Source organism: Syngnathoides biaculeatus, chromosome 17, assembly GCF_019802595.1.
Source record: "Syngnathoides biaculeatus isolate LvHL_M chromosome 17, ASM1980259v1, whole genome shotgun sequence".
Lineage (NCBI taxonomy): Eukaryota > Metazoa > Chordata > Actinopteri > Syngnathiformes > Syngnathidae > Syngnathoides > Syngnathoides biaculeatus.
Genome location: NC_084656.1, coordinates 17,184,351 through 17,201,255, shown reverse-complemented (window position 1 = coordinate 17,201,255; position 16,905 = coordinate 17,184,351). Strand labels below are relative to the sequence as shown.

The 16,905-nt window shown below is 44.8% G+C and overlaps 1 protein-coding gene across 9 annotated transcripts in view; it reads left to right on the top strand.

Annotated features, from left to right (window-relative positions):
• nsmfa (NMDA receptor synaptonuclear signaling and neuronal migration factor a) overlaps nt 1–16,905 on the top strand; it is a 54,909-nt gene that overhangs the window by 9,590 nt on the left and 28,414 nt on the right. For 5 of the 9 annotated variants that reach the window (XM_061800489.1, XM_061800491.1, XM_061800492.1 and 2 more), the window contains 2 exons: nt 7,799–7,863; nt 8,513–8,584. In XM_061800489.1, coding sequence (XP_061656473.1) covers nt 7,799–7,863; nt 8,513–8,584 — 137 coding nt within the window. Of the gene's footprint in view, nt 1–7,798; nt 7,864–8,297; nt 8,369–8,461; nt 8,585–16,905 lie in introns of all 9 variants that reach the window. The other 4 variants (XM_061800490.1, XM_061800496.1, XM_061800497.1 and 1 more) reach the window with 2 other exon arrangements.

Here is a 16,905-nt window from a genome sequence, read left to right as displayed (position 1 = left end):
TTTCAGCTGGTATTGCTTAGAATGATCTCTTTGAATATCTGTCTCGTCTGTTGTGACAACCAAGACCACAACAGGTCTCGGGTATTGTAAATATTCTCCTCCGGTTCAATGTCGAGCAGCTCTGTTTGACCGGCAATATGGCGCCGTGAAAATGGTGACGTCATGCACGCGAGCTCTATAAGAGCAGCAGCAACACATGCCAACTTTTGTCCTCATCCTGTGGGGTCTAACATTTTAGGAAGAATTCATTAAGATGTTAAAAATTAGTATTTGTGGAGCCCGCTTTACGTCATTTCACTTCTCGTGTATATTCTTTGTTTTTTAAATTTTTCTGTTCTTCTTTTTTTGTTTATGCTGTCTTACATCGCCTTAAGAACGGGAATTCGAATTGAAATGAATAATCAAAAAATAAAAGATCCAAAACAAATTGTAAGTCGGAGGAACTGCAGGTATTAGGCAATAGCTAAGTAATAACTGGAATGTTCAGTATGAAGGTGACAACTGCTCTTTGTCCTTCTCCGCAACGTGGACACCCTTATCATGCCAACGAATTAGGACCTTTTATTCTCTCACATCGACCATGGGATTCCAAGGCTCATTTATCGCAGCCGGCTGAATGTCACCCGGTTGGGGCGTGGGTGGACTCCGTGACTGCGGGGATTCCCGCTAACCAGGCGGAATGACAATTACCATCCAGACGACTTTTGGCAAGCACGGAGGAGAGCGCGCGGAACAGAGAGATGAGTCACCGTCATGAGAGGGAGTTCAGGTTAGCTGTCTGCGATGATTAAATCCTGAAAGATGTGCTCCCAATCTGCAGGGAGAAGGTGGAGGAGTGAATGAGGCATTTTGGAAATGTTAGATAATGCCAAGTACTCTGTGCTCTCAGCTATCATATTAACGCCCTTTATTTCATTTCACCCAAATAGGAGCATTGCACCTCTTGTTAAATCAAATTCATCACAAGTGCGGACTGGAGAGAATGCACTTCCATTCCATTCCATGCGCGCGCAAGTCTGGTGTGGAGGAGAAATATGTTAGAATAGTACAGGGCATGTATGAGGGCAGCAGAACAGCGGTGACGTGTGTCAGAAGAATTTAAGGTGGAGGCGGGTGTGCATCAGGGATCCGCCCTGAGCCCCTTCCTGTTTGTGGTAGTAATGGATAGGCTGACAGATAAGGAAAGACTGGAATCCCCTTGGATCATGATGTTCGCAGATGATGTTGTGATCTGCAGTGAAAGCAGGGAGCAGGCGGAGGAACAATTGGAAAGATGGTGGCACGCACCGGAAAGGAGAGGAAGGAAGATTAGCCGAAGTCAAACAGAGTGAATGTGAGGGACGGAGGAGGAAGAGTGAAGCTCCAGGGAGAAGAGATAGCGAGAGTGGACGACTTCAAATACTTGGTCAACAATACGGTGCGAGAGAGCAGATGGAATGCACTTCCATTGGTAAAGAGGAGAAGAAGTAAAATGCAGCGGACTTTACCGTGACTTATTTAAAGTAGAAACGTACTTTTGTCCCGTTAGTGTTTCTGTGTACTGCTAGTAGACAATGACCACCTTATGTGGCTGACCGGGGCAATGCTTGTTTGTTCTCGCACTGGTACTGCTTTAATTTTGGTAGGTTTTTACTTCCTGTTTGTTCCATTCCCGTTAATTTGATAGCAGACTCTAAGCAGGAGTTGGTATTGAACTTTTGTTGACTGAAGGACCTCGACTTGGAGCTTTTGGCGCTACTGTTGCGGGCTTGAGCCTCAGCTGTTTGTGCTGTTTGACAATCTTGAGCATTGAGTGATGTCGACTGTCCATACAACTCTTTGCTTTCCACTGTCCGTGTACTATAAGGGAATGCTTAGTGCACGCTATTTTGTGCCGAGTGGAGGAGCCGCGGATGTGAAAGTTCGATTCACGTTCGGTGTCAAGGCAATATAAGTAACTATTCATGGGATCCATCATCCATGGTAGAGACTAAGATACACTTCGCACAAGTATCGTTTGCACAAAGGGAGGATGAGGAGGAATTAATTAACAGGAGAAAGACAGAGAAGCCGTGCTAATTGCTGTGACGTAGTCACCGAATACAGAAATAAGCAATTGGGTGACACAGGACAGTTGTCACACGTGTCTGGCTGGAACCGCGTTAAAGTGGAGCGTAACTAACTTTGGGCAGCAAAATAGCAAAGAAATTAAAAACGAAAAAAGTGTCTGGGGAGTAATTAATGCACAGAGACACAGGAAATGAATCGGTTAGTCACTGCATATGTCCCTTGAGAAGAGCGGCCGAGGAGGGTTGAAAGTATATTCATAGAAGCAATATTCATAATATAAATGAAGATAACCTTTATCAGCACCATAATGGGGGAATTTGCATTGTTTCAGGAGCAATAGTGGGTACAGGATTTACAAAAATAGCAAGTAAGGGAGCGCATTTGTACAAGAAGCTAACTCAGTGCACTTTACATGAATAAAAGCGTTCAAATACATAAATAAAAACATTTGAAAAAGTACAATTAAAACAGCTTTTAGTCCAAGAAATATCACTGAAAAGTGAAAGTGCTGTACTGTAAATTTATGAGAAAAAAATTTGTTTTTAATCTGGATTGGAAGGGTTAGGGTTTATTTGCTTATGTAATATATTGAAATAACATTTTGTTTGGTGATTTTCTTTGCGTAATTCAGACAAAGTGAGTTTCTTATGGTCTATGGGCTGTAAACGTAGCAGAAAGAAAGAATTTGAGTGCAAATGAAAAGACAGCCCAGGTCGACCAAGTGATCACATGGGCTAAGCATTGTAATTAGAGAGCAATCCAAGCTAGTTCCAAAGCTAAAATAAACTTCAGACATTTATTGCGTTGTTTTTCGCTTGTGCCGGCGGCTGCTCTACTAAACGTGAAGTGTTTGCCCGCTGCACTCCCAAGTTCTTGATAAGGATCTGCCTCCATGGCACTTTCTTTCCTACCAAGCTTGCCGACTGCCCCCCTCTGGACGGCTTTTCACGCTCCGTTTATCCATCGCGGCTCGCTTTTGTAATTGTATGCACTCGTGCTTCTCACGGCTAAATTGATGTGCTGGCGCGCGTCCTCAAACGCAGTGGGGGATAAATGTCTGCCGCGTGACCTTGTTTGAGGTCTTTCTCCTGCAGCTGGACTATCTCAAGAGGTGGTGGTGGTGGGGGGGGGGCAGCGTAGAAGAAGAAATGTGGGGTTCTGGGAAGATGTGTGTCGGCTCTCTTGAAATCGGTTGGGTTGTTCATCGCCATTATTCATAAACCAAATGAATGGCCTCTTTCACGGCTTCCTGATGCTCCAAAAATATTTTGCGCATTAACATCCGGGTGAAAATGTCCATTTGTTTTTCTGCTATTGGCACAACACCAATGCCCGTTTGGTTGTTGCCTCAGACTTCTTCTGGTCTTAAAGGTCCCAAACGTAATTTTTCTAGAATTTTAGGATTTAATTTTGGCTCATTTTCAGTTGATGTCTGCTGATATGTGTTATCATTCGTGAATTGTAATCCCTGTACTGTCGTTGATTGCACATGTGGTGAGCTAAAGGTCAGAAAAATTCAGCTGATGTCTTTTTTATTCATTTTTTTTTCTCACGGCACGCCGTCGCGATCGACGCCTTGAGCACCCCTGTCCTACACAGTGTCCCTTTAAACACAATTTTTCGGAAACACCCACACCCTCCACCTTTGCGGCCAACCTGCGATCATCTCAAAGCAAAATGGTAGATTAGCATGATTTCCGAGTTAACATGTCCTTGTGTAGTGTATGAACAGCTGTCACCACATGTGAAAGTCATTTATTGTCTTCATGTGTGTGCTTCCTTGGCAAAAGAATGTTGCAGACATAAAGTTAGTTTTTGTTTTTTTAAATTGAAAGAAATGCATGTCTCATTTAAAGCACAAATATCAAGTACTGTATCTTCCGCACTATAAGGCACACCGCATTATAAGGCGCACTGTCACTGAATGGCCCATTTTAGAACTTTTTTTCATATATAAGGCGCACCGCATTATAAGGCGCGTAGAATAGACGCTGCAGTAGAGGCTGCGGTTACGTTATGCATCCATTAGATGGAGCTGCACTAAAGGCTCAATATTGATCCATATATAAGACCCACCGGATTATAAGGCGCACTGTCGGGTTTTGAGAAAATTAAAGGCGCCTTATAGTGCGGAAAATACGGTAATAACTCATCGTAAAAAGTGATTTCGACCAAAGTCTGTGATTAAGGCTCTGCCCTGGAAATATTCACTGTGAACCCCTCGTTTCAGAAATGTATCGATGTGCAATTTACATATTCCTTTTAAAGTGGGAATCGAAAGAGCATTCTGAGACACACACACACACACACATGGTTTCTCCAACCCGCACACGGATTACGCTATCAATCTTCCACGAATGAAAATCTCTCCTTCCACCAGTGCACTTCATTCCGACGCCTCGCTTGCGTCACTTTACTGCCGCCATCCATCTCGCCTGACCCGGCCCCGCCCGGGCCAAGGCAGGTGAGCGTGCACGGCGGCGTTTCACTCACGCGAGACGTCAGCGGCCTAATGCTGTGCGCCACTCCCTCTTGCCCCCGTTAGCAAACACGCATACGTCTCCTTCCACCTTTTTAATCTGCATCTCGTCCTTGCAAGTCCTCGTTATTTTTGTCCTCCCTCATCTCAAGCCCGCCTCCGTCATGAGAATGAGCTTCAGTGACAAAGTGATGGGCTTTAAGTGGAGCATTCTGAGGTCAGGGTGACAAAAAGAGCACAAATCTTTCAAGATCCTTGTCGTACAGGTGAGGGAGGCAATCATTTTTTTTTTTATTTGATGTTCATGTTCGATGGACCGGATTAAGAGATATTGTTAGTGTTGTCACCGTAACTAGCATACACCTCGGTTAAACGGCTACTTTTTTTCCGGCTGCAAAACCAGACACGACAGACCAATATTGAATAGCAATAAACTGAGACTGTAGATCGGTTTAGTGATCTGGGCGGTGTAATCGATAGCAAAGGTGATGTGGAAAAGGGATGTCGTTTGCAGACTGAGGAAAGCGGGAGCCTGTTTTCATTGATTCTGAAAGCTCTGAAACAATACCAACGCGAACAAAATGAAAAGTTTAGAGCGCTGTCGTGTTGCAGACCCCGATCTGCAAAGTAAGAATTGCTCGTAAATTGGGTCAGTGATGCGTCAGGTAAAAATTCAAAGACCACATCAATAACGAAAATGTCCCAGAGAGAGCAAAAAGTGTCGCAGAACGACAGTTGAAATTCGCCGGAACATCCCGAGACCACCAGACATTAGAATTTGTCACAACGGCAATGAAATGGACGCCACCGGGGAAGGGAAGAAGACATGGAGGGCGACCCTGTTTGAAGATGTGACTGAAAGGAGTACTGGAAGAGGGAGATGAAAGGGTGGAAACGTGGATGGATCGAAGAGCTGGACAATATCGTAGGTGGCGTCGAATCGCTGAAGCTACATGTATGATGGACGGGCGTGGGGGAACATGAAGAAGAAGAAGTGTCAACCCAAAGTTTAAAAAAAATACACACAAAGCCTCTCCATTGTTGACTGCACTATTAATCTGTATTGCAATCAATCGCTGACATGCCATCAGGGTCAGTAAAAAAACATCTTTGGTCGATGTGATTTTATGACCGATGTGTCTTTCAGGCCCTTCAATTTCTCTGTTTGACATGCGTGTCCCTCTTTTTTTTTTTCTTTTTTTGAGCAGTAAAACATGACCTACCGCCTCCCTTCGCCGTGTCCCCCCGATGCCCGTTCACATTTCCCCATCCTCTTTTATTTCTTTGCCTTTTCCCCCCGTTCATCCCTCATCTGCAGTCCATTGGCGCACGCTCGCACAGTCTCGGTCAAAGTCGCCTAGAATAATTTATTACTTACCGGACAAACCAGCCCTGTGGTGCTTCACGTTATTTATTGATTTTTATTCGTTTTTTTTTTTTTTTCCCAATCTCCGTGTAGTCCCGCAACCGTGTGCGTGGTGCATGCTGTGTACATACCAAAATCTATAAAACGCCCAAGGACATCTTGTGAATTTGCGATGCTATTGAATTGACCCTGGGGTTGAAGGAGAGATTGATTTGCTGTTCGACGGCTAATCGTCCGTTACGACGCAATTTGCCTCCAGGCTGTTATCTTTTTGCATGATGAGTGTGCCTGCACGTGTGGGCTCTTTTATACCAAATGCACGATCTGCCCCCCAAGTTTGTAGTTCACATGATTGATCCGTCACTCCGGCCATACGCTGAGAGTTCACAGCGCTTTGTTAGAATCTTTAGCAAATACAGCACGTGACGTCGCCATTTTTACGGCGCCATATTGCCGGTCAAAACAGAGCTGCTTGACATTGTGGGAGACATTGAAGCGGAGGAGAATATTTACAATACCCGAGACCTGTTGTGCTGTTGGTTGTCACAATAGACGAGACAGATATTAAAAGAGATCATTCTATGGAATACCAGCTGAAATGACCAGAAAATATCGCTGGATTTCGCCAATTAAACGTGATGGATGGCAAAATGGAAAAAGCAAAATGCACACACGCCTTTGTAGCAATGGCTTCATTTCAGGTAGGAATTATTCCTCTCAATCTCAAATTACCCAAAAGTTTTTATGATGCCGAGTTGGCTCATTTGAGAACAATGCGTGTTCCAAAAAAAAAACTGTCTGTCGCAGATGTTTACGGTGGTTAAGTGTGGCCGCAATCGCTTCTGTGTACGTTCCGTGGAGATGACTCCATCCTCTATTTTATTTTTTCAATCATAGCTGATGAATGAGAGTTTGTGTAAAACCAGGGGTCATTTATTTAAATATTTGCATTTGTATTGAGGACAAGCTGAAAAGATCAATGGATTCCAGAAAAAGTTAATGTCGCCGAACACACGTCCGCGTTCACGAGCCGTCAACCCTCGTTTTTTGTTTTTTTTTTTTCAATTGTAGTTAATGAATCCGAGTTTGTGTAAGACCAGGGGTCATTTATTTAAATATTAGTATTTGTATTGAATACTAGCTGAAAAGATCGATGGATTCCGGCAAAGGTTAACGTGTGGCCGAACACCGTCAAAACCGTCACTATGTGGGATTTATTCCTGATTGTGTTCATATGCGTCCAGACTTTTTTACGCTTTCAAACTTTTACGTGTAAACCTCGACGACTTATTCACCAGATCCATGTGCATATCCAGTTGTCCAAGACAAGCGGAAGCAAATTAACAGTCCAATTTCTTATCGGAGAAACATTGACTTCCGCATTAAATACGGGTCGTCTTTGCGGAGCTTCTCTAATTTTTCCACATACCGTCGTCTATTTTCACCTTCTAAATGTCTAACGGTATCGGACAAGACTCTGGGCGTCGTGCTAATAGACCTATTTCCGTGTTGTCTCCAACCGATTTAGCATTGAGCAATGCTTAGCTTGACCGGCGATAAACAACGACGTAAACAAAAGTCATGAACTCTATTGGGGTAGCAGGCCGTTATTGTGGACAACCGGAAAAAGAACTTGTTGCGGGGGGGCAAGTCTTGTTTTCGGTGTTCATTACTGCATTAGATGAAAGGGCGAGTAATTTTACTTTATTCTAGCTTTATAATTCCGCAGCAGACTTTTTTTTTTTTTTTTGTGCACTTTTACAACACTCAATAAGTTCAGCAATGTTTGCGACTCCGACAATATCAAAAGGTTAATTTACACAACGATTTACTTCTTTCACATGTGAAATGGTTTTGTTTTAGTTTTATTCAATCGCAGTTATCTTTTTAATTTTGTTTGGCAGGTACAAATGAGGGGGGAAAGAACAAGCCTTGCACTCCACTTCCCTGCTTCCATCCCACTAAAAGGGTAAGTAATAATACTGTAATGGCAGTTTATTTATTTTGCACAATTCAGTTGTATGAATAGTTTTGTGTGTGTGTATGTGTATATACACTTATATTTCCTTGAAACATCGGCTGTTCACCTCGTAAAGATTTTTACGCTGGCCCCGGCTTGACCCCGGCACCGAAGAAATCAATTTTCGTCATTTCCTATGTGCGCAAATATGAGTAACGATACATAACACGCAAGCGATGACCGGTCCACACATTGCAGGGGTTCCTGCAGGGAATGCCACCGCTTGTGTCCGTCACATCCCGCCTCCACGCCCCCTCCCTCTGTGCTGCTGCTGCTGCTGATGCTGATGCTGTGATGATTTCTCCACCCTCTCTCTCTCTCTCTCTCTCTCTCTCTCTCTCTTTCTCTCTCTCTCTGGCTGTGTTTGTGCACATCAATGAAAGACAGAGCAGAGAGTGAGGAGGACTCCGTGTGTATTTCCACGCGGTCTACACCGCACGTGCTCCCCTTTTTGGTGCTGGCGGATTTCCTCTTTTTTGTCGCATTCCCTCCATCCGACCACGAGAAGCAGAGAGAGACAAGAGTGTGCGTGTGTGTGTGTGTTTAGTTATTCGTGGTGGGAATGATCTGCTTTCCGTCTGCGTCGTTTCCATGCCAGCATGGGAACCGCCGTGTCCAAAAGGAGGAATTTGAGAAACGACGCGATATCGTCCGTGGCAGCAAAAGTTAGGTGAGTCACGGCACGCTGAGCTCCCTCCTCGTCAATGTGCGTGTGTTTTTAAGTAAAGTTTATATTTTAAAAACGTGGCATGGATGTGGTTCCTTTTTTTTTTTTCTCCCCCCTTGTCCCGTCTGACATGGCGCATCCAAATTCATCTTGCGTTTGGGGAGTCCAACGCAGGACATATTTTGGAGTCTCCGGGCTCGTGTTTGTGAATGAAAGTCATGGTGGGGGGGCTTCACTACTAATCAGCATGACTTTGTTTTTGGAAGGGGGTTTACCCATGAAATCAGACAATCGATCAATCGATCAACTGATTAGGAAGTGATTTGTGATCTTTCTCACTTCAGTCTAGCAAAGCAGACACTTTGGCAAGAGTCCCTACAGTTCAGTCGAGCCAATGTGGATTTTTCATTTTTAATATCAACGCATGCAGCATCTCGTCTCCGCGGCGCCGTCCGATTCCAATTCTATCAATGAATGACCTTGACTTCGCGTCGCACATGTGGGCCGACGTGCCGTTACGTCACCCGCCTCCCTCTTTCGCCGTCGTCTTTTAAGCACGCACAGCCTTGTTTGCATGCGGCGCTGCGTTTGTATGTGTGCCACCTCGGGAGGCGATGCGCCTCTCATACAGATTGGCGAGTGGCTACGAGGCTGTCCTGGATGGGAAGCCTGCATTGTCAGGGAGGTGGCGGGAGGACGTTTCTCTTCCTCGACTGGACTCTAGTCCGCCTCAGTTGGTTAATAAGTAGATTTCCCGATAACTGTCTTGCCCCGGTGTTTCCGACGCAGCACACCACGTAAATAATAATAGATCCAGAGTCTCCTTCCAAAACCAGAGGTCTGTCGCAGTACCAAACCCGACCTGCGAGAGATGCCACAGGGGCATCTGGACGGCCAGAAATGATAACAAAGAAGAGAGCGGTTCGGATGAGTGACGGTGGCACTGAAGAATGTTATGGACGCAAATTTCAAAAGTCTGCATCTGTGACGGTACGGGGCTCTGTTAGCGCCGATGGCATGGGTAACTTACACATCTGGGAAGGCACCATTATTGCTGAACAGTACATACAGGTTTTTTATGCTGCCATCCAAGCAATGTCTTTTTCTTGGACGCCCCTGCTTGTCTTTTTCTTGGATGGCCCTGTTTATTTCAGCAAGACAACCCCAAACCATTAGAGAGACAGCCAAAGTTGGATGTTTTAGAGACGAGGTTAGAGAGAGCAGACTTTGATGGTTTGGACATGTCGAGAGGCGAAAAAGTGACATTTGGCAGCTGAAACGTGCAACCGTGAGCGTAGCTCTCCTTTCCTACATGTGAAGCCATTACATATTTCTGTGTTCCACCGAAAAGGGTGGGATGGAGCAGAGTCCCTCGTAGGTGAGCCACAATACAGCAGAAAATCCCGGCAAGAGTTTGAGACGAGGGCCAATAAGAATTCAAGTTGTGGTTCAATGTTGGTACGTGGTGTGAATCTTTTAATGTCGTAGCTTTGACTTTCCTTCGCACGGGATAACTGAAGTGCATGAGTTGGAATTTATCACATGAGTCATGAGTGTATGCTTTTATGAAGTACAAAGAACAAGAGTAACAGTTTTATTTTTTTTTTGTGAGGAGGATGGAACGGATTATTGGCAATTCTCAGAATGTGAATGGGAACGAATCCTTTGAGATGCGAGTGTTTTGAAGTCTGAGCATGGTCACGGAACAAATTCAATTCATACCTCAAGGCGCAACTTTACTGTATATTGCTCAGAAGACTTTCTTGAACTGTAATAATATTTCATGGTTAGCCAAATCCAAGGACACGAATTCTTTGTCCCCAGTCTAACACGCCGCTCCTAATTAAAGAGTCTTGTGTCATAAAATCCTCCTAAAAGTAGTTCAGCCGTATGGCCAGGATGAATTTTGGTGCGTTAAAAGCGCTATGAACCTTGGCTCCGGCTGATAGGAAGCGCTGTTCAATCACATCTAATATTTATTAGCTTCTCACCGGGACATGAACCTGCAAATGTACAAGCCGGCGTGCCAAAGTGCTTTTGGCCATATTTTAACTGCACACGCACACACCATCAAGCAAACCATCACCGAGGTGAATATCCAGTGAGGATACGGGCTTTTCGTGTCTTTGCTCAATGTGAGTCTTCTACATATCTGAAGTATTCAATCAGTGCTGCTGCACTGGTTTGAAGTAAAGGAGGGTTGGCCGTGGACCGCCAATGTTTGGTTTTGATGAACCAGAATGTCGAAATTTAGGTTTGGAGCCTGTGACGGTTGCGGTTTGAGGTTGTGACGCCAACTGCTTCTTTAGCATGTGGACGACAGATTTTTGTGTGGAGTTAGAGATGTTTATTTTTCATTTTCCAAAGTAATTTATACAGTACTTTATTTATAAGCTCCTTTAGTAATACCCAAGGACACTTTCTAAGTTCTTCACGAAATCAAGCATAAAACAATAGTCGGTTGCACACAATTGTCAATTTCTGCAAACAGTGACTGGGGTGTTTTATTTACTCAACTGCTGAAGTGGGAAACCTTCGTTTTATCTGTTGGAATGCTAAACAACGATGCCAGTATTTTACCATTCATGTCAAGTCGAGTGGGGGGGGGGGGGGATGATATGAATAAGAAATAAGCCACATAGCTCCCCTAACAATAAGATGAAAAGGCGACTGTGGAGCAGCCACGTTCCTCTCTATCGGAACCCTCATCTCAAAAAACAGAAGAGGATTCTGCGCTACTGTGCGGGAGTAAATATTGAATATCGAGCGCCTCTGTAGGTGCTGCTGTCTTGGTTAGCTATGCGTTGCAATGCATACATTTTAATTTATTGAGGGATTGTTAGAACTGAGACACAGTTCTTACGAGTTTAACTTGTTTCTTGACCTTTACTCATTCGTACATGATGTCTATTGAAATTACACAAAGACTTCTTCTTCTTCTTTTCCTTTCGGCTTGTCCCGTTAAGGGTCGCCACAGCGTGTCATCTTTTTCCATCTAAGCTCATCTCATCCATCCTCTTCTCTCACTCTCACAGTCCTCATGTCCTCCCTCACAACATCCATCAACCTTTTCTTTCGTCTGAAATGACACTAAGACCGCACCCCAAAAAACACAATTTTTGTTATGTTTTAATAAAGACAACTAGCACTTTAAAGAATAAGTAGAAAAGCATGAAAAAGCACTAATAATATCGAAAAATAAACTTTCATTAAGTGTAACTAGCACAAATGTCTGTTGGCCACTCCATCCATCCATCCATCCATCCATCCATCCATCCATCCATCCATCCATCCATTATCTACCACAGGTCGCAAAGGAAGCAGTAGTAGCTTTAGCAAAGATACCCAAGCTTCCCTTTTCCCAGCCACTTCTTCCAGCTCTTCTGAAGGCATTGCGAGGCGTTCCCAAGCTAACCGAGAGACAAGAGTCTCTCCGGCGTGTCCTGGGTCGTCCTCGGGGTCTCTTTCCGGTGGGACACGCCCGGAACACCTCACCGGGGAGGCGTCCGGGAGGCATCAGGTGCCCCAGCCACCTCATCTGGCTCCTCTCAATGCGGAGGATCAGAGGCTCGACACCGAGCCCCTCCCGGTTGACCGAGATTGTCCCCCTATCTCTAAGGGAGAGCCCGGATACCCTGTGGAGGAAACTCATTTCGGCCGCTACTGTCCGAGATCTTGTTCTTTCGGTCACAACGCAAAGCTCATGCCCATAAGTGAGGGTAGGAACGTGGATCGACTGGTAAATTGAGACTCACTCATTCACCTCAATTGTCTTCTAAATTGGTTTTGGTTGACCAAAAATCTGCAGGAACCCCGTTTGGTGTCAGTAACGACATGTGACCAGAAAACCTTGGCTGCAGTTATTAAATGTAGATGTCTTGAGTCGAACATAAAGATTTTTCCTGTGACCAGTCAGATCTGGTATGTTTTTTTTTTGGTTTTTTTTGAAACGCCGTAGCGAAGAGCAGCTACTCAGCGGCAAAGGGAGCACGTCTTCATGTTTATGGATGGCTGGTTACGAAACAGGTCACCCTCTCGCCCCCAGCAGCTCGTGAGACACAATGAGCCACTGAGAGCTTTCAATGGAGGCTCTCCAGTGCTGTCACATAGATAGTAAAAGCTTTGATGGCGCTCTCCTCGCCGGAGAGGAGGGATGAGGCCCGGTGCAGTCACGCCCCGAGGACCGCCCGACGAGGGGGCGAGCCACGCGGGGGCATGGCGGATGAAAGGGTTTTACGCACGCGTGCAAATGAAATATCCCAATTGTGTCCGGGATGGTCGACAGGTGCGGTTGTCTTTTGTCACGAGACACTCTACTGGGTTGTGTAATGATAATTTTTTTTTTTTTTTTTTGGGGAGGGGGGGCTCTTCAGCTGATTATTACATGCACTGACTCAAAGCAAAAAGAACCCTCTGAAGTCAGGAGGGTTACAACAATAATGGTGGTTGCACTTTTGTCAAGTCTCCTCCATTGAAGAACAATTTCACCATCAAATCGACTCCGCTTGTGTTCCGCCTCCTCTTTGTAGAGTCTTTGTAAGTCTTTCACCGTTCAATAAAATGTCCGAATGAGTGGCAGACTTTTCCATTTTATTGGAATAGTGCAGTGCAACTCAAGTTTACTCATTTCATTTCGGGAGATCACAAACACCTTTTTGGCCTTGAGGCGCCTTTAAGCCTCTGTCAAGGCAGGACGGCGAGTCGATGGATCCAGTTCGATTCGCTCCAGTAGAACTGATAAGGTTGAACAACCTCACCCTGATCAAATCTCGCGTAGTACTTCTGGAGAAGGCAGGTTTAATTATTCTCGCCGTCAAGTCGACCATCCGTTCAATTGTTTTGCGTGCTGTTGCGTTTTCTCCGCCGTGAACGTTGTGTAGATGGTGCATCTTTCTAGCTACTCGTCTCAGTCGAGGACTCGCCGGTCCTCGTCTCACTTCCGGTCGGTGACGCTGTGCTCTCAGTGGTCGTTGGGCGTCTTCCTTCCGTTCTTGGCGTTCTACATTTGTGTAGTTACGATTGGGTCTTTCGTTTGTGTCATATCTACCATCCTTTCTCTCATGTCTATCGTCGGTTCTCTCATATCGATCGTCATCCGTTCTGGGATGCTCTCAAGTTGTGTGGACATTTAAATGAATTTTCTTTTGGAAGTAATGAAAATTGAATATTTGAGGTAAACTATAAAACCAGTGTTAGCATGCATCAGACATTTTCGTTAACTAGTAAAAACATCGCAGTCCCACAATTTTATAATCAACTTCACAATTAGAAGATTCTAGTGGGCGCATTAAAACAAAATTAAATGACTGGCCGATATCTGAACATGTACCTTCTTGTTTGATTTTTGGATCAAGTTGCTGGAGTGAAAACCATCCGTGTCAAAAATGTGTGTAGTAACTGATTCTTGAATCAGTCATCGAGTGTTATTGACATTTTAATCGGCTTCCACATCGTGCACTTTGGTTATGATTATGTTAAAAAAACAGCCCACACAGCAGGCCACTTAACATGTTTCTGCTGCGAAGCTGCGCGTCGTGGCACGAAAGCTAATTCAATTAGTACATCTGCGAGGACGAGGAGATTCAATCAGGGGCGCGGAGAGCGAGGCGTCCGTTTCCTTGGCAGCCCATTGTTTACAGCGGCGAGAGGCCTGGAGGGGGGTGGACATTAGGCCTGATGCTATTCAAACCGGCGGGAACCCCGCCAGGGAGTGTTTTCGAACCGCACAAGATAGACGGTCACGGCGTTAAATAGCGCTGGGGACAGCCGGGAGACAATCACACGTCAGTCGATAATGTGATGACTTAGTGCCCGCGGCGGCGTAATTTAGCGCAAGCGTCCTCATGCGTCGACCTGCTGATGTATGGAACTGAGATATGACATCATCCATCATATGTGTATTGAGTATGTTCATAATGAGTATATATGGATTTAGGGCGGCGCGATGGTGCAGCTGTTGAGGATTGGCCTCTCAGTTCTGAGGACCGGGATTCAAATCCCGGGCCACCCCGTGTGCTGTTTGTATGTTCCGGGTTTTCTCCAGGTACTCCGGTTTCCTCCCGCATCCCAAAAACATGCAGCATTAATTGGACACTATAAATTGCTCCTAGGTGGGATTGTGATTGGCTGGCAACCAGTTCAGGGTGTCCCCTGCCTCCTGCCTGTTGACAGGTTGGATAGGCTCCAGCACTCCTGTGACCCTTGTGAGGATAAGCAGCTAAGAAAATAGATGGATGGATAAATTGCCCCTAGGTGTGATTGTGAGTGCAACTATTGTCTGTCTCCATTTGCCCTGCGATAGGCTGGCGACCAGTTCAGAGTGTACCCCACCGCCTGCCCAATGACACCCGGGATATGTATATTAACTGAATTCTGGATATCATTTTTAATAATATTACATTGTTTTGCATTATGAAAGGCACAACACAAGAAGAAGTTATATTGTCTTGAAGGGAGCACACACGAATTAAAAAGCCTCTCTGCAAAATGTATTGTAGATCTTTGATTAAATTTGGCAACCGCAAAAAAAAAAAGACAAAAACTGCCTAAAGGAAATTCTGAGTTGGTTTGACATTTTTGATTTCTTGAAATGGGATAATGATATTTTTGCGGGGATTCCAGTGCATGGACTGCATCACTCTCTCCTGCTTGTCTTGGTTATTGTGAGTCGTCGTCAATCCCAGTTTCACAAATTCTGCCTCGTAACAAGTGGCCAGACAAACGCAAAGTTACCAGAATGAAAAATTTCAGCAATGGGGTGTCTCAATATTGTGTAAAGTCTTACTGGGGCCACGCTAAAAAGACAACAAAATATGATTCTCCAATTAAAAACTCCTGAAGTAATGATGATAATCCCATAATGTGAGGACGCAACTAGAATGAAGTTGTCTTTTAACGTCTTCTTTTTCTAATTAAAAAAGGAAAATTACAAAGTAAGTCCATTAATTGGACACTCTAAATTGCCCATAGGTGCGGTTGTTTGTCTCGATGTGCCCTGTGATAGGCTGGCGACCAGTTCAGGGTGTACCCCGGCTCCTGCCCGTTGATAGCTGTTGATAGGCTCCAGCACTCCCGTGCCCCTTGTGAGGATAAGCAGCAAAAAAAAAAATGGATGGATGGACAAAATAAGTCAAGTTAATAAATTTCAAATATTAGAAGAAAAGTCTTCAAGATAAAATGTGAATAATGTGTTGATGTTGTAAAATCATAAAAATTTATTACTTTTCAATTATATATTTAAAAAAATCAGAACTAAAGGGATTAACATCAAAGTATGAGATTTTTCATTTCAAATAGTTATGTTAGCTATAATTTAGATGAAAATTGCAACGGTAAAATGACGACACAAGAATAAAGTAATATTGGAGAAAAGTTGTAAAGTCGTAACGTGATGACAGTCATATTTTTGTCCAAGTAAAATAAGGGAAAGCAAAGTCAGGAAATTACTACAACAAAGTTATAATATCGCAATCATATAGTCATAAAGACCGGAACATTTCAGATCATACGCTGCGCCATCGCACTCCCCCCATCTCTAATCAGTTGACTGCTTAATGCGAACACTTTTGTATCAGAACTCTCAAAATTGCCGGTCGCACATTTCCTGCCACTTTTCATCAACACGAATTGCTTTCAACGGACGGCGCGAGAGGCGCCTTTGCTTTCACTGCGCATTTCCCGTCAGATAACGCACGACGACGGCGAGTGTCGGGCGCCATTGTTTGCTGATTCCAATCAACGTTGAATAATACAACGCGAGCGCGGAACTTCAGAGGGGACACCTGCCCATTAAAGCGGCTGCCGCGTTCATCAAGAAGCCCCTCGAACGCGGCCCGCTCGCGCGTGGCAAAGCACTTCCACGCCGCTGCTTTGTGACGACATTGCCGAGTACTCATCAGCTTGACCGTGTTCTCCTACCTGAGAACCGGGTCTTTGGTCTTCAACCTTTATTTTAAGACCAGGCGTTCACGAGAAACCTTCCTTCGCGATGTTTGGGGTGGCGGAGCCGTGGCACGACGTCCTATTTTTAGTGTGGGGTTGCGTTGGATCTCAAACCTCGGAGGAGTCTTAACATCCTAGCACTGAGAGGAGTCTGGTAGGCTGTGGATCCTCGCAGGTGAAGCTAAAAACCAAGTCCCTGGCGTCAAGTCTCCGAGGTTGTCCAGATAAGATTTGGTGCCCACGCTGTATCCATCTGTTTCTTTTCCTAAAATCGATTTCAATCCACAATCTAGAATTGGGTCACAACCACGGAATGCAACCGCGGCCATCGGAAGAGTTTTCCTCCGCTCCTGTACTGCAGGGAACATCCCTCCGAGTCCCCG